Source organism: Copadichromis virginalis, linkage group LG12 (genome assembly GCF_057382275.1).
Source record: "Copadichromis virginalis isolate Kocher_CV1m ecotype Utaka linkage group LG12, C_Virginalis_male_GT1.1, whole genome shotgun sequence".
NCBI classification, from domain to species: domain Eukaryota; kingdom Metazoa; phylum Chordata; class Actinopteri; order Cichliformes; family Cichlidae; genus Copadichromis; species Copadichromis virginalis.
Window position 1 is genome coordinate 9,392,331 of NC_140629.1, and position 24,976 is coordinate 9,417,306.

General features: G+C 40.3%; 2 protein-coding genes across 3 annotated transcripts in view; one reads left to right on the forward strand and one right to left on the reverse strand.

The window, feature by feature from the left end:
• LOC146696509 (netrin receptor UNC5D-like) overlaps nt 1-24,976 on the reverse strand; it is a 286,577-nt gene that overhangs the window by 69,530 nt on the left and 192,071 nt on the right. For both annotated transcript variants that reach the window (XM_085474633.1, XM_085474632.1), the window contains 2 exons: nt 21,193-21,378; nt 17,422-17,784 (listed from right to left, as the gene is read on the reverse strand). In XM_085474633.1, coding sequence (XP_085330759.1) covers nt 17,422-17,784; nt 21,193-21,378 — 549 coding nt within the window. The remainder of the gene's footprint in view (nt 1-17,421; nt 17,785-21,192; nt 21,379-24,976) is intronic.
• On the forward strand, nt 4,240-8,168 carry LOC146696510 (uncharacterized). Its single transcript, XM_085474634.1, has 3 exons — nt 4,240-6,751; nt 6,993-7,161; nt 7,273-8,168. Exons 1-3 carry the CDS (start codon nt 6,271-6,273, stop codon nt 7,394-7,396), a joined length of 774 nt encoding a protein of 257 aa, XP_085330760.1. The 5' UTR covers nt 4,240-6,270; the 3' UTR covers nt 7,397-8,168.

Here is a 24,976-nt window from a genome sequence, read left to right on the forward strand (position 1 = left end):
CTGGAAATCTTTGATAGTTGTCCTTACTTGCTTCTGCAAATTGTCAGTGCTCTTTTACAGATATTGTATCTGATATCATGTTAAACGTCATACAGTAAGGAGAATGTATGTGAAAGAGCCGCTGGAGACCAGCACTGCTAAGACTAAAGACAACAAGATCATCTATATACATAAAATGGATCAATAAAATACCATGTATCCCATATAGGCTCTTAATTTCTTTGACAAATCATCAACATAAACATTGACAAGAATTGGGGACAAAATTCCTCCTTGTCTAACACCATCACTAACTCCAACCAATGCAGAAATGCAACAGCTTGCAATGTCTGCTTGTCTTTAACAGTTAAACCAGAAATTTCATGATGTATTTGGCACCCCTCCTTGACTGAACTTAGCAAGTAACTTTATAAATTACACACCTAAATGCTTTGGAGGCATTGATAAAAAGTGATGAATTCTGTCTTCTACATCGGTTTAAAGTTTATTTCAAAGAATATATACAAAAATCAGCACCATGCTTGAGTTTGAAGTCAAAGTGATTATCAGTGAAGTTAATGAACATATGTAATCTATGGAGCCAGTTTCTTTCTAAAACTTTTGACGTTGTCTTCGCTAATAGTGTTGGTCTGTAGTTATCAAGACTGCTGACTTTCCTAGCCTAATCCTTAATGATCGGCACTAACAGAACAGATAACACTGGGTCTGGCAACAAGCCATGGATCATGCAACCAGTAAAACAGATGGAAAGAAATGGATGCCAGCTTATTACTGGCATGTTTAAGATGTTCAGCAAAAATATGGTCTAACCATATGCTTTTTTTTTTTATCTGGTAGCTCAAGCATTGCTTGATATAACTCATGTGCCATAATGACCATGCACAGAATAACGTTTGCAAAATATATTGCTATTTATTTTTGTCGGTGAATCGTGAAAATATCCACATATGCACTGAATATTAAGGGAAGAACAGAAATGTTAAAAAGCGCCTAAAGAGGTAAACATCCTTTGTTAGGAAAGATCTAGGAATTGTGGGGAAAATATGAAGATGAGTGGCCAGTGGGTCACAATGAGTAAAACCTGTTTCTCGGTAAACAAAACTGACGTTTTTCAGTAAAATGTGTAGGAGGTTGTTATTCCTACATAATCTGAGTAAACACTGTTATTTTTTCCCCTTAGGTCTTAGTAGTCTAAGAGCTTAGCTGATCAGCCTGAATATACACAAATGGCTACTGAAAATAAGCAACTGAATCAATATGTGATTTAAGTTAAGCTGTAAACATATCTTTCTTTTCCCTCTGATCTCCCAGTCAGCTACACAACAGCTTTGAAGAAGCAAGTGGGTTTTTTTCACAGCATGTCAAAAGATCAACACTGTCCGTCCTCTGTTGCGTCACACTATTCATCTGCCGCAGAGTGAATGGCAGAGCATTCACTCTGAAGTGTAGAGAGCATATAAAGGCCCTGCTTTACAAATAAAAGGTTCAGAGGAGCAGCGAGGGAGATGACAGATAAAGGGTTTTGGCAGCTTTATGGAAAGTGTGTATTTGTAATAACTTGGTCATGTCTGGAATGGGCATTCTTTAGAGTTTGTCTGTTTTTAATAAAGCTGTGTTTTACATGTTGGGGAGCTTGTGCTGGTGGCGACAAAGAAATTGGTAGGAAGAGTCAATTGCAACTGTCTTTCTTGAGTACACTGTAAAAAAGATCCGTATATTTAACAGTGAAAGACAGTTAAAAATACGACAGGACAAACCTGTTAACTATAAAACAGTTTAAAACTGTTGATTTGATGTGAAATTGCCGTAAATAAAGAAATGTGGAAAAACTGTAATATGTACATTTTTTCTCTGAAAAAAATACATAAACCTACTGTAAATCACTCTTGCATAGTTTTTTTAACGGAAGATTCCAATAAAGTTTAGAACAGGCAAACACAATTTTTTTTACATTTATTTATTGAAAAAAATACAGGTTTTAATTGCTGAATGTAAGCATGGTTGTGCTGGTAATGGATACATGCTGTAATATGACTTTGTGATTTTTGCATTAATTTCACATAATAATAATAATGGATTAGATAGCGGTTTTCAAGAAGCCCAAAGCACTTTACATTAAATCCATTCTTGATTCATAGCACATTTAATACAGCATATTCTTTCTCAAATTGTAATATAACAGGTACATATGTCCCAAGATCTTTATACTAGAAATGTATTAGGGCAATTTTTGGATGTAGTTTTTGTAAAGAATATGGGATGTAGCTGTTAAATCTACATTCTGTTGAACTCAATAAACCATGAGTTTAAAATGTAAAAGCTAACAACAACTGGAGAGACCTACAGCTAATGATAGACATACTATATTATTGAGTAAATTCATATAATCCCATAAGTATTAAAATAATAATCTGTTGTCTGTTCTATTTATTCATAGTTAATTATCATATGAAGAAAAAAGATTTTAAAAGCACCTCCTCCCAAAACTAGGCATTTTCCCCTGAAGTTTAGAGCACTGTTTCACATCAAGGCGCCTGATTTCAAATGGACCAATCAGCGCACTGCATCAGGCTCCGCCGCAGATAACGTCTGTACAGCTCCACACAAGTTTTGCTTTGGACTACTACGGCATCACGCTATCTTCATTTTCGTCGACTTGTTTCTCATTTTTTTAATTTAACGTCTGCCACAGCTCGTCTTCAGTTACTACGGTAAGAAAATAATCCAACTTGTAGTGATGGTGAGATGAAGCCTCATGATGAACTGAAGCTTTCCATCCAATTGGTCGACTCATGGTTCGAAGCATTGTGATGATTCATTTGCTCTACTGCGCCATCAAGTGGACAATTCAAGTGAAGCGGGCTCTTTGATTATAATGATGTGTAAACCTTATGTACATCTGGATAATGACACAAACTAGTGTTTGGTGCTTCACTTTTTAATAAACTAAAAGACAGAAATCAGATTATAGGATGTGTAGTGTTGTTTATTTATATTTTGGTGTTTATCATTTGTGATATTTATTACTGTGTGCATACTTTATTAGGAGAGACAAAATTAAAAAAAAAAAAAAACATCTCTTCCTTGCTGGTTCCATCGAAGAAGAAATGCACAAGTAACTATGTAGCACGTACGTAATCCAATTCCACAACACGGTGTGATGGGGAATCAGCTGTTTTCCTGCCCATGTTATTTCGAATCTGGCGCGAACCGGTGAACCAGTCCCTGAATCAGTCACGTGGTACGGACTGCCCGCGAGGCCTCGAACGTCACTGCCTACGTAATCAAAGCAAGCCTCGATACGCGCTTCAGAAAAACGCCCCCGCGATTACCCGACGCACGATTCGAAGCTTCGACACACAGGACACATCACTACCAACTTGGTTTATTTATCGACAGCATTGTGTTGCAGGCAGTGAAGGCGCAAATGATAAATTTACGTTAGCTTTAGCTCGTTTCTAGCATTAGCGTTAGCTACATTAGGCTGAAAAGAGCCTTGCAAAATCAGCAGTGCTCGTTGAGACGTGTTTTGGAGACGGGTGTATTAATGGAAACCGTCTAATTAGTATAGCTATATTTGAATGCTTTGTCTAAATTCGGCCTGGATTTTCCCGCCTTGTTTGACATCCGGCTGAAGCTTTAAGTTAGCTAGCCTCGCAGCTGTGTCATATTGACTATGTATTTTTGCAGCATATGTGGAGAATCGGTTCAGTCCGTGAAAGCTTATGTTTTGCATTGCAGACTGCATCGTAATGAACCCCGGTGTATTTTTAAATGTGTTGAAGTAAGTTGTAAGCAGGTGTTTTCTGGATATGCTGCTTTAAAGTCTCACTTCTACCGCCACCACACTGGTACCGCAACTGTTTCTCAGAATGCTACCTTAATGGGTTTGAATTGCACTGTCTCACTTTGTGAACGCCAATGTGAGGGAACTAAAGCTTTGATTGCTCACTTAAAGGAACACATAGAAGAGGGACGGCATGTAACTTGTCCAGTGAGAGGATGCCAAAGTGAGTTCTCTGTAAAATCTACATTTACCTCCCATATGTCTAGAAAACACAAACGTTTGGAAAATGTGATTTGTGGTTTAAACAAAGATACTCAGTCAGAGAGTCCATCTACAAGTGCCACCATACAGGAAGGTGCCAGTGTATCAGATATAGAAGACCCTGGAATGGATGGGTCTAATTTCAGTGACCTGTATCTCAGAAATGTATGTATGTATGTATCAAAGCACTTCGACACCAATTGCTGTACATTCCTCTCCAGTGGATGTCCTTCTTTCTCCACCTTCAATTTCTTCTTCACCAACATCATCCACCACTACTTCATCACTTTCAGGAATCTGTACACCATTACTACCAAACTGGGTAGAGAGATTTGAGATACCATGGCAGAGGCTCCCTGAGGAGTTGGTGCAGAACTTGGAAAGACAGAAAAGACCAAGCGCAAGACAAAGATGAGAAATGATAAGGATTGTGGTCTCTGAAATGATGAAGACTTGTAAGAATCCAACCAAACACAATACTACAGAGTAGGGCTGCTCAATTAATTGAATTTTAATCACGATTACGATCTGGGCTTTCAACGATCATTAAAAATGACTGAGCCGATTATTAGCACCTCCCTCATGCTTTACTCTCGCGCTGCTCCGTGTGGCAAATCGAGCGCACCTCTCCGCATTTCGAACAGCGTCACAACAATTAAGAGGACCCGAGGGAAGCTCGGAAAGCTAAGCAGAAGTTATTTGGAGAGGAGAGTGACTGCCGTTGGTTGAAAAGAGAGGTAAAAAAAAACTTCAGTGGTTTGGAAACATTATGGGTTCGCGGAGTCAGATGTGTCAAGTAGACATAGTTTGTAAACTTTTCTACGGTGTCGTAGCTGCACCACAGAGCAACACTGCAAAGTTCACTAAACTTAGATGTTTACATTTTTCATTTATTTTTTATATTGCAAACATTTTATAATTTTTTAAAGTCATTATTCAATACATTGTTATTGTTAACCCTTTAAAGCCTGTCAGAGCAGCACGCTCCATTTTGTGTAACTATGTTTAAATCCCTGTAGAACCTGAACCATGTAAGCTAGCGCAATAATTATTTTGCATATGAAACTTACATCTCATGCCATCAGCTTGTCCTCGGTCACGGTTTCCTTCCATAAAAAGCGCTTGCAGGAACAAAAACATAATATTCCAGAAACACGCTTTGCCGATCCGATCAGCTGTTCGTAACACTTCCCACAGTGAAACAGACGTCAGCGCAAACTATCGCACGTCACTTCCTGCCCGAAACAGGAAGTGACGTCATTTCGCAGAAAATGTAGTTTTTTACTTGTAGGCCTTAAAAGCCTATACTGGTGTTTTTATAAGTCATGTTTGACTTTTCTGAATAGTTTCTGGGATGCTTAGAATTCAAATTGCACTGCTGGAAATAGTTTATTTTGATGCACATGCTGTTTTCTTTGCAAATTTGCATCATAGGATTGTTTTTTTTGTTTTTCCTGCAGTATATAAAAATTGCTATATCTCTAAAATAAAACTATGAAGACACTCAAAATAAATGTCCTGCTGTTGTAAACTATTTTTTGCAACTTTTTTGTATTTAAAGTTTTGAGGGATAAACCTCTTAAATTTCTCCAAGTAGAAATATATGTAAAAAAACCCAAAATGATTTTACATTTTTTTGTAGTTTATTGCACTTTTTTGCAATTAATGTAGTTACTGTGGACTTAATGAATACATATTATTAAAATATGGGCTATAACAGTTGTATTGATGTATAGCAACTTGAAATGCTCCCACAAATGGCGCTACAACATGTAAAAAAATAATATAAGCTCTGGCGGACTTGGTTCTATAGTAGGTCTTAAAGGGTTAAATATCGTCAAATAATCGAGATCTCAATTTCAGTGAAAATAATCGTGATTATCATTTTTGCCATAATCGAGCAGCCCTACTACAGAGATAGCAAAAAGGATGGTGGCCAAGTTTCCCAAGTCTCTTCAAGATGTGGTTGATGGTGATGTTATTGGACCTGGATATCATTCTCTTGTAAAGCAACTTCAGGCAAGAGTTGAAAATGTTAAGCGACCTGACACACCAAAGGTAAAAAAAAACGCAAAGCAATATCAGATGACGACAACGACACAGATGAAATACCAGCTGAACAAAAAGCAAGGGTTCAAGACACATATGGCTGTATTAGCTGGGAGCCAAAGCATTTGCCACTCTCTGAGACTGTGGAGAGTCAGCTTGAAAAAAAAGAAGAAATGAAGAAGCTGTTTAAAAAGAATAACTACAGTACAGATGTTGTGAAAGAACTAGTCAAGTGCACCTATTACACGCAGCGTAAAGACATCAACAAAGGGGCAAGCATCCAGAAACTATGCCAGGAATGGCCCTTTCTCTTCAATGAAGTTGGTATGACCGCACATTTCCAAGAACTGACTGGTGTGAATCTGATGGAGACCTTCCTTGCCAATGTGGACAAAAAGGGTGCACGTCTGTTAAAGTTCCTCAAATATGTTGATGCACAAAAGCACAAGCAAGTCCTGAATGCTGTTCTCAAACTTCAGACTGAAAGAGGGCAGTCCAGTGGTTGCTTGCAAGAAGTCATTGAGATGATGTTTCTTTTACTGGCTCATTTTGACGAGAAGGGAGAGCTTCTGTTCCACTGCGTTGAGATGACAAGCCTTGCAGAAGATGTTCAGATGGAGAAAGTGCCACCAACACCCGTCATCATTGTTTGCGGTAAGCAAACTGTTGTTTTCTGTTGTAACTGCCACGTTCTTGTACTCTTGGCTTGTTTAGTTTCATGTTCTGTTGCTTCCACACTAATACACTGGATAACACAACCATATAAGTTCAACTAGTAACATAACTCATCCTATGATCCATGTAACAAGTATCTCTGTATTTGTATATATGACTGACATTAAAGCTCTTGTTATTAAAGTTTTTAATTTGTTGTTGTTGTTGTTTTAATTCTCAGGTTCCTCCTGCTTCGCTGCTGAGACATTCATGTTGAGCATTGACAAGAAGATTGTCAACGACCGCATCACAACCTTCACCTCTGCTATCTGCCTAATGTTTGGCAGTTACTACTGCTTTAACATACACTACCCTGTGGAACTACGATCAACACTGGAGTTCCTTCAACGGTAAAATTTCTTTTATTATGGATTTATTTTTGTGCTTATCAAACTTGGCCATTTGATATCCCACCTCAGGTTGTTAATTTCCTCCATCTCTCTTGCCCTTTTTTCATGAAGGTGTTTCTTTTCCATAAATCCTGAGAGAGGCACCAAGGTTGAATCCAAGAAGAAAAAAGTGTTCTCAGTCAATCCCAGAGTCCTCACTCTCATCTCAGACATTGCTGACCATGAGTGGATCTAGTCCTACCCCTCTTGTTTGAGACGAAGTGATAAAGGTATACCATGTTACATACTCTACAGATGTTATGTTTTTGAAACAATTGTTACATTTCTGATTGTGAGTGGGAAGTTTTTAACAATGTGAAGTTTTACTAGACACAATTTGTAAAAGTACATGTTCTACTTTTGATTCACTGTTTTATATCTGAAAAATGTATCTGGTAAAAATGTGGTGATTTTGTTTCTTGGATTACAATAGTGTAAAAGTATGCTGCATGTACAGTACATTGCTGGCATTTTGTAGTTATCCAAAAATTTGCAGTTGAAGTTCTCAAAACAAGTTTAAAGTTTTTGTTTGTTACCTGATGCAGTTTTAAGATGTACATTTTCAGCTTTACTGCTCAGTTCTGTGTGCAAAATATGTGGGTGTAAACTTGTTCCTGTAATTTCTTCAATTCAGACTTTCTTTCAATTATAGAAAAAATGTTTAATTCTCTATATTTGTATTTGGATAATTTGAAAAGTCAAGATTCTATGTGTACTGACATTTATGTAGTGAGAACAGCACCAAAACACTTAAAGGTGTCTGAATTGTCTGCTAAAGGTAATGTGAAGTATAATGTGTGCTCAACTTACAGCACTGGTTTTGCACAGTTTGAACAGAACTTGTAAGAATTCTGTGATTCCTCACTGTTACTGTCATGGAGATAACTAGTAACTATTTGTGATTTGTTGAGTAAAAATGTAAATGTTTGATGTTCAAAGCATCAAAGATGTTAAATAAAATACTTTTTTGGAAATTTAAGGTGGATATTTTTGTGTTACATTTAGTAATTTGAATAAAATCATGGTTTGTGTATTAAACTTAAAGAGTAGAACACTTAAAAGCACTCTAGTCTAAACACGGTTACAGAATAAAATTGCATTTTTTCTATATTTAGATAGTTAATTTTACAGGGAAAGAATGTTGTGTTTTCTGGCACAAACTTTATTTTATATGTTATTTTCATGTTAATTCTAGGGAAAAACATTATTTTTTCTTCAATTAAAACATTTTCTTCTACGGTAAAATATTGACCCTAGCACTATTTTTAACCGTAAAATAAACAATAACAATACCTTCTTACCGTTAAAGAAGAAAATGTTCCACCCGTAATTTTACGGTAGATTTTTGGCAACCACAGCTGCCAGCGTTTTACCGTAAAATCTACAGTTTTTTTTTACAGTGTAGTTAAACCCCTTGCTGTAAGGGTTCTGATCACTCAGTTAAACAAAAATAAAAAAACCTCACTTGCCAACAATGGCCATTAAAAGTGAAAGCTCTGCACTGTGGAAACACTGAAAAGCAGTTGTTGTTTTTTTTACTATACTGTGAAATTCATTTTGTGTATGGTTGAGACAAACTGGCTCCTTCATAGGTAGTCTGAGTTTCTCAACGTCTTGCTCATGACAAATGGATGACGGCAGAGTGACAGGTGGGTTGGTTCTGTGTCTGTAGTGATTTGGACATTGTTTAAAAAGGAGCTGAGTCTTAGGGGATACCGATGCTAGGCATGCTTACCTCGCACTGTGCACCATTGTACACTCTTAAAAAAAAAACATCCATCCATCCATCTTCATCCGCTTTGTCCGGGGCCGGGTCGCGGGGGCAGCAGCCTAAGCAAAGAGGCCCAGACCTCCCTCTCCCCAGCCACCTCCTCCAGCTTATCCGGGGGAATACCAAGGCGTTCCCAGGCCAGCCGAGAGATATAATCTCTCCAGCGTGTCCTGGGTCTGCCCCGGGGCCTCCTCCCGGTGGGACATGCCTGGAACACCTCACCCAGGAGGCGCCCAGGGGGCATCCTTGTCAGATGCCCGAACCACCTCAGCTGGCTCCTTTCGATGTGGAGCAGCAGCTGCTCTACTCTGAGCCCCTCCCGGATGGCCGAACTTCTCACCCTATCTCTAAGGGAGAGGCCAGCCACCCTTCGGAGGAAGCTCATTTCTGCCGCTTGTATCCGCGATCTCGTTCTTTCGGTCACTACCCACAGCTCGTGGCCATAGGTGAGGGTAGGGATGTAGATCGACCGGTAAATTGAGAGCTTCGCTTTTACACTCAGCTCCCCCTTCACCACGACGGACCGGTGCAGTGTCCGCATTACTGCAGCTGCAGCCCCAATCCGTCTGTCGATCTCCGGCTCCCTTCTCCCATCACTCGCGAACAAGACCCCGAGATACTTGAACTCCTCCACTTGGGGCAGGAACTCATCCCCGACCCGGAGTGGGCACTCCACCCTTTTCCGGCTGAGAACCATGGCCTCAGATTTGGAGGTGCTGATCCTCATTCCCGCTGCTTCACACTCGGCTGCGAACCGTTCCAGTGCGAGCTGGAGGCCCTCACCCGATGAAGCCAACAGAACCACATCATCTGCAAAGATCAGAGATGAGATTCTGAGGCCACCAAAGCGAAAGCCCTCCGCCACTTGGCTGCGCCTAGAAATCCTGTCCATAAAAATTATGAACAGAACCGGAGACAAAGGGCAGCCCTGGCGGAGCCCATCACCCACCAGGAACGAGTCCGACTTATTGCCGGCAATGCGAACCAAGCTCTTGCAACGGTTGTATAGGAATCGAATGGCCCGTAGCAATGGGCCAGACACCCCATACTCCCGCAACACCTCCCACAGGACACCCCGAGGGACACGGTCGAATGCCTTCTCCAAGTCCACAAAACACATGTAGACTGGTTGGGCAAACTCCCATGAACCCTCAAGTATCCTGGAGAGGATAAAGAGCTGGTCCAGTGTTCCGCGACCAGGACGAAAACCGCATTGTTCCTCCTGTATCCGAGGTTCGACTAACGGATGAACTCTCCTTTCCAGCACCCTGGCATAGACTTTCCCAGGGAGGCTGAGGAGTGTGATCCCCCTGTAGTTGGAACACACCCTCCGGTCCCCTTTCTTAAAGATGGGGACCACCACCCCGGTCTGCCAGTCCACAGGTACTGCCCCTGATCTCCACGCAACATTGCAGAGGCGTGTCAACCAGGACAGCCCTACAACGTCCAGAGCCTTCAGGAACTCGGGGCGGACCTCATCAACACCAGGGGCTCTGCCACCAAGGAGTTGTTTAACTGCCTCAGTGACCTCGCCCCCGGAAATTGGCGGGTCATTCCCCTCATCCCCAGACTCTGCTTCCTCCTCGGAAGACGTGTCAGTGGGATTAAGGAGGTCCTCGAAGTATTCCTTCCACCGCCTGACAATTTTCTCAGTCGACGTCAGCAGCGCTCCGCCAGCACTATACACAGTGCAGGTAGAGCACCGCTTTCCCCTCCTGAGACGTCTGACGGTTTGCCAGAATCTCTTCGAGGCAGTCCGAAAGTCTTTTTCCATGGCCTCTCCGAACTCCTCCCACACCCGAGTTTTTGCTTCAGCCACTGCCCGAGCCGCATTCCGCTTGGCCTGTCGATACCTGTCGGCTGCCTCCGGAGTCCCACAGGCTAACCAAGCCCGATAGGACTCCTTCTTCAGCCTGGTGGCTCCCTTCACCTCTGGTGTCCACCATTTGGTTCGGGGATTACCACCACGGCAGGCACCAACCACCTTGCGGCCGCAGCTCAATGCAGCAGCTTCGGCAATGGAGACGCTGAACATGGTCCATTCGGACTCAATGTCCCCAGTCTCCCTCAGAATGCTGTTGAAGCTCTGCCGGAGGTGTGCGTTGAAGATCTCGCGGACTGGGGCCTCTGCTAGACGTTCCCAGCACACCCTCACTACGCAAAAAAAAAACATCTTAAAAAAAACTGTAATTTTACATGGGATCTTGCCTTTTCAAGTGATTTTAAACATTAAATTAGGAACATGTTAATGTGATTAAACAATGAAATTATCTATAAATAGGGAAAAAAAAATCTTAAACAGTAATATTCCGGCAGCTGGGGCGCCAAAATACTACCGTAAAATAACAGAAAATAACTTTCTCATGAAAATACAGTTATTTTCAGTAATGAAAATAGAGTTTGTTGCACAAATTTGACATGGGATTCTGCCTTTTCCAAGTGCTTTTAGACATTAAATTAGGAACATTTTAACGTGATCAAACAATGAAATTACCTATAAACAAGGTCACTGAATGTGGAAATATGAATCATAATACGTAAATGTACAGAAATATACAGTCAACAGTTGGTTTAAATAATAATGGATTGCATGCTCTGAGACAGACTGGCAAGGCTGCCATATCGCAGCATCGGCCCCTCTGGCTATCACCAGTAGGCGGAGAGTGTTGACCACGGACACAATACCGAGAGTGTCCGAGCTCGAACCGGCAACCTTCTGATCACAAGCAAGCTGCCAACTCTTGAGCCACGATCGCCCTAAATAGCAATGATAATAATACTTATGTGATGTAACACAAGCTCATAGGGATCATGTTGTATGCTTTTCCATAGCATTACATTTGAATTCAACAGTTCAATCTTTCAAATAACGGACAGATATTTGTGAAATCATGATACATTTGTGAATGTGTTTTAACAGTCTAAATATGCATATGTACAGACATACATTTAATAATCATGAAAATTATGTTGTATTACATTACAGTGATTTAACGTTAATTTACATTTGAAATGTGAAGTCAAAGTCTATTTACGTAACTTTAATGATATTCTAGAAGAACAGAACATTACTGTAAAATGCAGTAAAATACCTTCATATTAGGGTTTTTTCCTACAGTGCAGCCATACCCGCGACCTTGTTGTTGTTAGTTCACATTCATTGGCCGATGCTTAGCGTCATGTTATTATGTGTCCCAACATCCAATGGCATGTCACATTGTTTTCATGGCCACACCCTCACCCCAGGTGTAGAGACCTATTTCTGTTCAGGAATGTTGTGAATACTTTGAGATTTATATTAATTGCAATTCCTACCTCTACATTTATTTTTTAAAACATATAATTAGCACAGCGTGGCCATGCAATGTTTTATATGTTTTTTTTTTGGTTTTTATTCCTATTAATTATATTTTCACTTGTTACCTCTGAATTATTGAATCAGACCTAGATGACATGAAATCTTCAGCAAAATTATAATTCAGATACTCATTTAATTATTGATTATTCTCATTAATTTTCGATCATTTTACATATTTTTCCATAGTATTACATTTGAATTTAACAGATCATTCTCTCACATAACAGACAAATTTTTGTGAAATTATGATACATTTCTGAATGTATTTTTACAAAATCTAAATATGCATATTATCTTTGACATGTAAAATCACAGTCTACTTATGTAAATTTAATGATATTCTAGAAAGACAGTACAAAACTGTAAAATATACAGTAAGATACTTTGACATTACTATTTTTTGGAACAGTGTACCTACTCACACCTCCTCCACGGCCATTTCATGGCCCAAGTGCACTTCACTTTGTCTCAGCATCTCAACTCATCCCTCTTATGCGTTCTTTCTCTCTCTCTCAGACACATTTGCACCCTTGAAACATGATCTTGCAGAGCACCAGGTTTGTGATTTTTATGACTTAATTAGGGAAGCAGCGAGACGCGATCTGCTCAGATGTTTGTAAATTACTTAATGTGACTTTTACAGAGGCAGATGTAGATGAGGATGACTGGAGTTCTGTGATGTGGTGCAGACATTGATTACATAACACAGTACAACTGAACCACACCCATGTTCACCAGATCCCAGTTCACTTAACTGCATCGTGGCACAGCACGGAATGATCACACTAGTCACACGTACTGGAGTGTGGGGGGGTCTAATGTGTTTGGGCACGGTATGAATCATCTAGTGTTCGTATACACTTGCAGTGAAGTTCTCAGGTATTCTGGATGCATTTAATTGAGAGGCCACAGGCTAGGTAGACCACAGGCAGGTAGATGTCTACTATAAAGGGATGATCCCTCTTTCCAGGGAATTCTATGGGATTATTCAGCACTGGGATTCACAATATTTCAACAGAAAGAATGTCTCCTGCAGAGCAAGTTGTATTTCATGTTGTTTGTAATTGTATTGTTGTCAGTGAGTTTCTTCAAGACCATTTTAGACCGCTAACCATGAAATCAATGGCAGAAAAGTAAAATTATTTGAAAATGAAGTGTTTAGAGAATTTAAAAAGATTCTAACACTATCTCAAATAATTCTGAGACTCATAGTTTTTGTTCATTTAGAAAGTTTAAACAATCAAAAGTACCTTTAAAGTGATTAAGAGTGCTTCCTTAAGCTTCATGGCCACTGTGAAAGGATTTATTTCTTTGGTAGAAAATAGGTACAGCTACTGAAAATGCTGAAAGTGGGGTTTGTGAATTATCCAGAGTAATTTAGGACATTGTTTTCAAAGACAGAATCAGCTGCACGGTCTTTCATTTCTAATGAAATTTTAATTAATTCTTCAAAGCTGCAAGTCCCCTGATTTTGTGTGGGAGATGTAGTGTGAATCCACTCCTTAAAAATGGCTGAACAGATGTAAGGAACGTTGCTATTTTGGTTTGTATCACTAAGGTGACTGGAGAACTCCAGTAATCTGCAGTGAAGTGCTGCGTATGGCTGCCTGTTCAGTCTAATGAACAGCAGTCCCTGCAGACACACCGTGCGAGTTCTGCTCTTGATAGCAAAGACTTCTCCACACAGACCTTCAGCCTGAAAGACGACCGTGGGAGGCTGATTTCACTTCACCTCTCCATGCAGGCTGAAGAACACCACCGTGTATATGGGAGGACCACAGAAGAGGGCTGTAAGTGAAGTGGTTGGCACAGTTCACACAGACTCCTCCAGCCATTTGTGTTGGCAGGACACGATGACAGCGTGACCCCCGTTTGCCTGAGAGAGCTCGCAATGACGTGGAGGAATAACAAACAGCTACCTGCCTTGGCAACAGCACAGATGGATCTTAGCAACAGCTTACAGGGTCTAAGGAGTGTGTTCATGCACTAGTTGTCATATAGTAATGATATGTGCCATTTGTTTAGAACAAACTTTGACAAGGTGATTTACATTATCTTTTTATTTGTCCTTTCCAACTGATGACTTTATATATATACATCCAACATCGATTCAGGAAACATCTATTTGTAAATCTGTGTGTATATAGCATGTTTCTTTATAGGTATAGCTGTAGGTAGAGCACAAGTCCTGCATTTAATTTCGCTTATAAATTGATTAAGTTTTATACTCAAAGTATTCTACAAAAGCAGTCAGTTGAAAATTAATGAGTTTGAGGGTAAATAAATAATTCACAGAAGGGCTTTTAGTGACCAACGTGGCTTCAGGTTTTGCTATAGGTTTTCAGTGTCATGGTGGTGGGATAGTTCCCACGGGGGAACACAGACAGGCTAACATATGAATGGCTGGGCAACTAAGCCTTGCAATTGCTGACCTTTTATAAAATTTGCAAGCAAACCTTTTTAGTAGTTTGAATGATTTTATATTTGCTGTTTGCTTGCTCTCATGTTAGTACTGCCAGGGTTGCCACAGGAGCAATACATTAAAGAAAGACATTAATTTAACACAAATACCAAACAACAGCTACATCTTCTCTTGATGTAATGATGGGGCACTGATGCTGATAAGCCTGTTAAGTGACACAGTCAGCATTTCTGCCAGCCTTGCCTCCGGGCTTTAAATGGACTTTATTTATAGCACTTTTTCCAGTGCACTCATACAGTGCTTTATAATTCTATGCATATTGTACAATGCTTTTTCTTACCATGCACACTCACGGGCTGCTGCTTTGGCTACAGCAGCTGTGTTGATTTCAGCTTGTATTATATGTTTTTACCTTCGGTGGATTTTTCATATGTTATAGTTTGTTTGTTTTTTCATTTAAATTCTGCGACTGCTGCCAGTCCATATTTGTCCCCTTTTTAATCTGAACATGATCATAGCTAGAAATCCTAGATTCATGTGACCACTCCTGGCTTTGTTACACCAGAATAGAACAGCAACCTGTTTGCAGCTAGGACAAATTGATGGTTGCCCGGTGATTACAATTAATTTCTTCACATTCAGGAACCAGCTACAAGTAGTTGCAGGGATTCCTTTCAGTCTCAAGGTGATTGTACACATCAGCTGGTGGGAGGCAACCTGTCTCCAAACTATCATGGGGCAACTTGAATGCAATCTCTCTTGGACAAAGACTGGCAAAGGTTTGCATATAATCTTGTGTAACTTATAAATGCAGACGGATTGCGAACACACATCAATCAATCTGAGTCCATCTGCGCCAATGAGTGCAATTTGGCTGCGACATGTCTTTTTGCAACAGAGGACTTAAGTCAACAGCTTGCCAACTGATTGTATAGTAGTGGTTGGTGCTGCTCTCCCAGAGCATTGGGTAGGATTGAGGTTAGGGTTAGCACACTGGGAAAGGAAACATCAGCAACCCAAAACCAGCATCCCCAGAATTAAGTCTTCCACTCCTCCTGCTGACTCTGACTTCAGAAGTTTAATGCGAACTTCGTCATAAGTAGATGGCAACAGATTGGTGATTTTTGCCCATTTATCACAGTTAATTGCCATATTATCACAGACAGATTGCATGTAATTGCCAGCTTGACCCCATTCAGTCACAAATCTGCTCTCAGTCTGCCATCAGACTGACTCCGCCTTATTGCTGTTTTATTGCTGTCTGGACGCACCAGAGTCGCTTTGAAACAATTGACTGTGAGAGGTCACTTGTTCATTGCAGTCGCCAACAATTTTCTTTTCCAGTGTGACTGTAGCATAAAAAAGTTTAAAAGATGGATAATGGAAACAAGTTATCCTTAGACAACAAAAACTTTAACTCCTCAATGTATTTCTCTGAAACAATACTCTGAAGAAATGCAAAAATAAGCTTAATATTCTGGGGTGCCTGGAGTTTAGGAGTGAGTTGGTCTTTTAAGCTATTCAAGCTATTTCTGTCTGATCTTGCAGTGACTTGAGTCAGAGCGACACGACAGACCTCAACTGGTCAGAGCTTAGAGTCTTTCACAAGTAGGGATGGGCCAGCAACCAGCTACCCAAAGCAAAATGTAGAATCTATTCTTGCGCATAAATTCGTGTGTATGCTAGTGGCTGGTCTGTGACTGTGGACCTTTCAGTTGGAACAGTATGGGCTGCCTGTTCTCTGGATTCTTTCTTTTGCCATGCAAGCCAGAAAGCTCTCTGCTCCTATTAGTCAACGTCACAAAACAAATTGTGGAGATTGTCATAGGAGGTCGAGAGAAGTTAAAAATATCAGTTCTGGCGGGCTTGTCTTTTTGTTAGAATGTCACAAGGTGTCTAAGACGTGGCTTCGGTGGTTGTTGCTACATGGGATAAAATGTATCCCAGGGCCCTATGCTTATTTTTGGACCCACTGCTCTACATCTTCTCAGCTTCCACTGTGTAGTCTGAACTTGGCATTAGCATCTGCATTATGTGTGCACTTCTTTATCTCGGCTTGAGAACATGTGATGCATATTTGGGAAGCCCCAGACAAATGCTGAGTCACTTTTACTGTCAGGGCAAGAGATTAATCCTTCACACTAAACTGACAGACACATCGCATCTTTTATTTCCCCTCTGTGAGCCGCTGACCTCTGAGAAACACCCTAGCTGCTTCGTACAACAAGAAATACAGCATTCTAAGAGGTCTTTAACTTCAAGTTCAATCAGCAGTAACCTATAAATCCTGCTTTATAGTTTCTGATTCAATCGATGGTTTGTTATACTTTTACTATTGCATCTGCTGTGTCACACTAGCATTTTTTCTTTTTCATGATACATTGATATGGTGGTCCCTGAATATACTTTGGTTAAGACAGTAATAATTTTCTGTTTTAAAAGAAAGCTAAAATGGTTGCTGATTACTGATAGGGACCTGTTTCTAAGCAGTCCTGCCCACCTTCTAGAGAATCACTCTGCTGTTTGTCTTAATGAACTGCAACAAAGAAATACTATGCTTTCAAGACGCACAGATAAGAGGAAGTAAAAAAAAACTAAAGCAAGAAAATTGGTGGAAAATTATGGTTATGGTTTTGCATGATAGTCCAGCAACTTTTCTGTAAAGCTCACCTGTGTTTGGCACAACCAGCCTCCCTCCATGGTGACCAAACACACCGGTGGTCCTCAGCGGCTCTTTGCAGGAGCTGAAGGGCCCATTGAGGGTAAGCAGGCCCTTCTTCCTTCTGTCCATGGTGCTGCAATAGTCCCGGCTCAGATCTCGCGGGAAGGTCTCGGCTGGGGCTTTGGCGTGGAACTCCGCCCTCTCGGCCACACCTAGTGAAACCATAAAGGAGCTCTGAACTTTGACCTTGATGTCTGGCAGGGGGTCAAAGAGCTCTTTATCTGTGCTGTCCTGGAAGCAGAGGGGAGTGCTGTATGTCCGGCCCACTGTTAAGTCTGGCTGCATGGAGGAGTTGAGAAGCAACGGGTTTCCTACAGAGATGGAAAGACAGCACACAAGTCACCTAGAAGCCCTGCTCACAAGGGACCTGTATTAGGCAGGGAACTCATTTAACTAATGAATCAAAGCCCTACCTAAACAGCACTCACATGGGATAATGAAATTCACTGTTGTCCCAGATACAACTAAAAAAGGTCAAGATTGTACGATTCTGGTATTTTTTAATGCCTTGATTTAGGAAAGAAAAAAAAAGAAGAAGAAGAAATTCAAAGATGTTTAAAAGCTGAAAAACATCTTACTTAAATTAAATATTATCCAGGCTCTCTGTCTGCAGCACAGTGCAGCAGATTACATTCAACTGAGTTGTCATTTCACCAAAAAAAAAAGAACAAAATATTAAAATCAGCGTTAATATTTAAAATTAATACAAATATCTGGATGTCCCCAGATAGCACTGATCCAGGTCAGTTCAGGTTTAAAGGCCACATCGCTCGAAAATTCTTGCAGCTGACCAATGAAATTCCAGCAGCAATTAAAACAACATGCCCGGGCAGGCAGCCGCTACATCAGAGGTAAGGGAGCACAACCTGGACAGAAGGTCCAGGGCTCTGAGCCACGGTCAGAGCGTTAGATTTAATTACCAAGCACACCCACAGCTTGATCTCCATAATCCATCTGCTGGAGTCAGCTCCTCTGGACACCCAGTTGTCCTCCTGAAGGACAGGAGGGAGGGCCACGAGGATCTATGTGACCGCTCTGTAAATGAGGGGAGTCCTTCATCTCCCAGCATGAACCCAGCAGCAGCCTACTGAGGGAGGTGAGAGGGAGGCGTCTTCATCTGTGACCATTAGATTTGACGACGCTGCCAAACAGAGCAAGGAGCACGCCGCATCGATTTGGCAGACGTGCCGTGCCCCTCGATGAGCCAGCCAAGATAACAGTGAAGTCATTGAGTCCTTGCTGCCCAGCTGTTGCCAGGCGAGGGGTGCAAAGCAGGAGGCTAATGTTGTTTTATTTTTAGGGAAGTCATTAATTACCTGGTATGTGATTTGTGATGAGCATCTTGGAGTGTGTGTTGCTTTTTCACTTATTCTTTCAAAACTTTATCCCTTATTTTTTCCTGTCACAGTTAAAAGGTTGCTGGTTTAATTCCAGGAGAACATATAAATCCCTTTTAAGATGATGGCAGGAAGGGTAACCCGAGTACCCTGTACCCTGAGCAAAGATGTGTTCACTTGAAAAATTACCACTGTTTTTGTGAAACGTGGTCAGTTCTGTTAGTGTTAGAATATGTTAGTGAATCAGTTTCTGTATCAACAGCTTGTGGTTGCTACACCTACAATGTGCATACTGCCATGTCTCTATTTGTCTTTATAAGGAAACAGGTTGTTGTTAAAGAGAAGCCTGCACTGCTAAGGGGGGAAACAACAAACAAAAATCAAAAAGCAGGAGAAAGTCAGCTGAAAAAACTGAAACAATGAAGTCCAAAAAGAGAGCCAGAAAGCGAGTGTAGGACTGACATAACAAAAAAACAAGAAAAACAAAACAAAAAACACCATCAACCATTTTTTCCATCTAAAATTTGGCATTTCCATTACCAAAAAACAAGGTCTAATGGGTTGTCTGCACTGTTGGTTTGTTATGTTTTGTTAAATACAAGAAAATTATAGTTTTCCCTCCACAGTTTGAGTATGGTGTCATACTCTCCTCACCATGTGGCAAAAGCATGAACCATGTTCATGAAGTAAATATTACAAAACTAGATCAAAATAATATATTGTTACAAAATCCTCAGCAGCTCTTTGAGTGCTCAGATAGAGTAGAAAAGCGCTATATAAGAACCAGTACATTTACCATTTACAGTTCTGCTCACAGCACAGCAGTGTGCCTCTGTGTACCATGTGGAAACCACTGCAGTATACTGTATTAATATCATTGCAGATTTAACATACTTTATCATTCACCACTCTAGTGCCTGCATTCCAGATGACAAAGCACCAGCACATATGATGCAGGTAACATAACCTGGTAATTGCCACTAAAGATGATGTTCCCAAAGAAATTGATAAAAAAAAAGACGCATTTTTCATTTCAAGTGAACCCACAGGCAGCTCTGCTGATATTCTGGCTCTTGGTCAGAGCCGCACTCTGGTGGACATTACCCCTCTGCAGCTGACATTCGATCACTGCTAAATTTTCTCCCCTCCGGTCGAGTGGAGAATGATCTGATTATCGCTTGAGTGTGCATCTTTAAGAATGGCGCAGTGAAAATGGAATGGCAGTGGTGAGATGAGAGAAGTTAATGAAATGTACCTCAGGTTGAATACCTTGAGGGATAGGTTTGGAATTGGGCTTCTGATTAAAAATCACTCAGAAGGAGAAGTAATGCACAGAGACAGGTTCAGGTCCAAAGACTCATTCTGCACTCTGATAGCAGAGAGCCATCCGAAAGCATTTAAGAACTTCTTTAAAAAAATTTCTTGCTAGTAATTATTGGGCATGAAAATGCTATTAAGATACAATTAAACAAAAACTTTGTAAGGTCTTTCCATCCTCAAGGAAGCATTTAATTTCTTGCCATGTTTATAAAAAGGATTGTAAAACTTTAACAAGCAGGCCTGTATAAAATGCCTCAACAACTTCCTTCAAAAGAAACTGCGGGAAAGAGATGTGGAAGAAGGTGTTCTACATTTCAATAGAAAATGGAAAGGAGTGATTGTGGCTGGTCGAGGGCACAGCAGGCAGGCTGTAAGGAGAACTGGCCTATTTAAATAGGATTAATGACCTGCTGAATGTAGACCTGGTGTTTTGTCTCGCACCTTTCCAATGCCATGACAACGGGTGGGGCTAGACCGGCTCCCTAGGCCTTGGAGGTGCTGTGGGGTAGAGTGTAGGCCCCTAATGGGACTCTTCACGGATGCACTGAGGATGAATCACCTGTCAGCGCCATGGCTATCACATGCACTAACCCAGAAGTGTTAGGAACGGTCATGTGGATGCCTGTAGCGAGGCTGTCTGAGATGGCCACAGTCGTCAACCAAAGTTACCGCTGCACCCAACAGAAATTGAATTGATGTTCACTGTTCCATACCCATCAGTGGCTTAGGCCAGTGTAATCTAATGGAGAATATTGGTTGCCTGACATTCAAATGTGTGGTCTGCAGGGAGGAGGGGTGGTAGTATAGGTGTCTATCAGAGATTGATTATCTACCACTTCACAATAACAGACGAGCAGGTCTGTCAAAATAGAAGGACTAGTTCTTTCGCTGATTATGGAGGGATAAATCCTAAGCAGATAGGGAGGCTGCACACATTCTGCTTGATGCAAACAAATGCCATCAATCACCTGGTGGCCCTGTCAGAAAGGTCTGTGATGATGCTGCCGTTTGGCCTTGTGGTCGCTGTCTCGTGTCAACACGCAGTCGAAGGCACTCTCTTACCTTGTCTGGTGTTCTTGAAGTTGAAAGACTGGAAACCCCCGGTGAGCGCAGAGGAGTCAATAACGTCCACGCCGTACTCGCTGTGATTTTTCCTGTACAGCATGACAGCCACCACAAGGATTGCAACGGTGATTATGCCGGCTCCAAGGCCTGAGTACAGAGCCACATCATTGGAGCTCTCCATACCTGAGACACAAGACACACACAAAAAATGGCTACCTTCAATTCTCTTATTCCTCAAGAAGCACTTCAAGTAATGGCCTAAGGGAATAGGACAAAATAATGGCCAGGCAATCAATGTCCATTTATGTTGCTCAAATTCAACATAATCAGTGCTTTAATTCATTGTTTAGGTACTCTAAACAATGTTTAAAAAGAGCAATACCACTGTGACTGTGGGTCAAGGCTACATTAGATACTGTCCAACACATAACTGAAACAATCTCAAACTCAGTTGTGGGCAGCATAGTTGTATTGTGGGTTCAAAAGATGAGAAATGCTTGGAATACAATGTTCTGCTGCAATAATCTAACACTTTTCCTGTCCAATACTGAATAGGTCAACAAAATTCAACATTTATGGCCAAGCTTCAGTCTAATGGAACTGGAGCTCAGCGTCAGCTATAAAAGTAAACAAATGGAGAAAAATGGAGAAGTTTAGCAAGAAAATAAGGTTAGGTTAACCGGCTAGCTGCATTGCTGAGTGTTGATGATTTTGTCAACGAATTTACCCAAACCTCAAAACCTAATCTATGTAACTCACTGTAGCTATCCAAATTGAATACTTTATCAACTAACATTAGGAACCAGACTCTCACAGCTAGATAGTATTTAGCTACCAGCTGTAGATAGCTTGAATTTTCACAAAATCGTATCTGTAATATAATCATTTAATAGTGTTAAACAAAAACAAGACTAGCATTTAGAACTATTTTTGCGCTATTATACTGATACTGAGGGATACAGTATGTGCAATGTTCTTCAAGTTGTTGTAGACCTACATTGCACAATACACCATGATAGTGTAGATCAGCACCATCTAATATACGTCTTATCACTCTCACTCTTTTATCCGATGTTAGCTTGCAGTGTAGTGTAGCTTAACAATTAATACCAAGGTTACCCACAGATCCTTTAAGACTGTAATGTAAATAATTTTATCAGCCACATTTTATTAATTTGCAGGATATAATTTCAGTTTTAATATTATTTTTCTGTAAATGAATCACTTTACCTAAACAGAAAGAAGCTGACCCAGTGAAAGACTTTTTCCTTAATGTTGTGTAGAAAAGAGCATCGCCTTAGTTGTGATAATAAAGACCCACAGAGAGTGAAGATGAGATGGAGAAAAACAGTGGAGAAAATGATGTTATTATGTGGACATACAAGAGCCAACTCAAGCAAGTTTTGGGTTAGTATGAAAATAAAGCAAGAAGGAGGAAATGAGGTATGACATCCAATATTCACATGGCAGCTAGAGAAGCTACAGTGCTACAGTCAAGTTGATATCAAAAGATATCTACTTGACTGTAGCACTTTAATAGCACTGTAGGTCTTCTTACTCCATCCATAATTTTACTTAAAATATACTTACTATACTAGTAAGTGTCTTACTAGAAATACAATTTCATTATTTATTTATTTATTTATGTATTTAAATTGTTTTGGAGTCGTTAAAAATAACTCACAATTGTCCTCAGATTTTTCAGATTGTCACTACAAGGCTCCTGTTTGAAACTGCTTGGGCTACATGCATCTTGCTTTAGTAATGCTTTACCACTTTGACCCTGATTGTTTTTAATGCTTGATTACAAGTGCCTCTGCATCATATTAAAAGTTTAGTTTAACAAATCTGATTTTACTTTGAAAAAGTACCATCAAGTCATCCATTATCTAGAAAATGTGATAAATAAATACTTATATCAACTTCATACTTTACATTCATCATTTTATATTTAGCCAAATGAATCACAATCAAACAAAGAGTGTAGGGTTGAGAAATCAAAGGTTACCACACACACACACACACACACACACACACACAGTGTGTGTGAGGAGTTCAGTCATTTGGGAGGGGCTCAGAGTAGAGCTGCTACTCTCACATTGAAAGGGAACAGCTAAGGCTGTTGCCTTCTGGGTAAAGTTTTCCAACTGGGCATATCTTACTGGGAGGAGGCCTCGGTGTAGACCTGGGACCCGCTGGAGAGATTACATCTATCAGCTAGCCTGGGAAAACATTTTCCTTGGAAAAGCTGAAGTAGGTGGTGAGAGGGAGGTCTGAGCTTCCCTGCTGCTGCCCCCATGACTTCAGATAAGTGGAAGAAGATGAATGATTTTTTTTTAAATTTTAGATTTAAATTTTTATTTTGGTGGTTGTCATGAATTTTCAAACAGCCTACATCACTCATAATGCACGACACACTTTTCAGTGTACTTTATTCGTTTTTCGGATGTTAATTTGTCATATTTTAGTAATACATGAACTTCTTTTGTAGTAATATTTTTCCATATCATATTCAACCTCGCTTTATTTGAAGTGTTTTTCTTCCTCATTTTCTGGAGTATAACGTGCAATGTTGACAACGCGTGATGTGAGTTGTTGCACATTTAAGCACCATGATTCATTCTTGAAGAATGTGATTAATGGTTTAAAATGCCTTTGTTACTTTCGACATGTTCCTTTAACTTGTTCTGCAATGTAACTTAACAGCTGAGTGTTTCTTAGTTTTAGACCAAGTTTGTCGACTGGAACATCCGTAACCACCACAGTCAATTTTCAATCAAACAGTCAAGATGTTATTGAAGTGCAGACTTTTACTTTTAATTTAACAAAAGTATTACACATTAACTGTTAACAATAACAGCCATTTTCAGAGACTCAGTGTAATTGGAATGAAACATATGGAGCTGATCCCAGTTGCTGAAGCTATTCACTGTAACTCTCAATATGAGGTCCCAATAGATATCAGTACAATCGAAGGAGGCCATCATTACATTGCAAAACAAAGCAGTGCCATCGGAGCGATAGAAAAAACTTTAAACTGACCAAATAAAAAATCTGGTACATTCCTAAAAAGAATGGATGCAACAACACTAAAAGCCCCAAAGGACCACAGACAACAACTGCAGTGGTCGTTCACAGAGTTCCTTCTTTCGTTAACAACAGTTTCTTCAGAGCATCTAACCAAGTAAAGAGGTAGGATTGTCAAAAGCATATCAAAAGTTGGCTACATGAAGAAAAATCTTTGAAGAGATGAAACTAAGATTATCTTGTATCACAATCATGGTAAGAGGACAATATGAAGAAGGAAAAGAGCAGTTTATCACAAACTATTAAATATAGTGGAGGCATGAACGAATGGGCATGTATGACTGCCAGTGGAACACAGCCATTAGTGTTTATTGATAATGTGATTGCTGATAGACGCAGCATGAATTCTTAAAGGTACAGGGCTATATTCTCTGCTCACGTTCAACCAAATGCTGCTAAAGTAGTCAGACAGCACTCCACAGTACAAATGGACAATGATCCCAAACATACGGCAAAAGCAACCCAAGTTACATGTCAGTCACTTGATCGTAACCCAATAGAGCATGGCTTTCAGTTACTAAAGAAAAAACTAAGAGAGAGAAACCCACGAACAAGCAGCAACTGAAATAACTGCCAGGAGAAAACCATATTTAGTGATATTCATTGGTCTTAGACTAAAGGAAGGCATTAACTACAAGAGATTTTTATAAAGATTAAAAACAAATCTTTATATTTCAAGTCATGCTTGTTTGTC

Excerpts from the sequence above, each read along its gene's own strand:
- LOC146696510 (XM_085474634.1), top strand. The coding sequence starts at position 6,271 with ATGAAGAAGCTGTTTAAAAAGAATAACTACAGTACAGATGTTGTGAAA. Across the intron at positions 6,752-6,992 it reads ACCCGTCATCATTGTTTGCG|GTTCCTCCTGCTTCGCTGCT; the intron begins GTAAGCAAACTG and ends TTTAATTCTCAG. Across the intron at positions 7,162-7,272 it reads ACACTGGAGTTCCTTCAACG|GTGTTTCTTTTCCATAAATC; the intron begins GTAAAATTTCTT and ends TTTTTCATGAAG.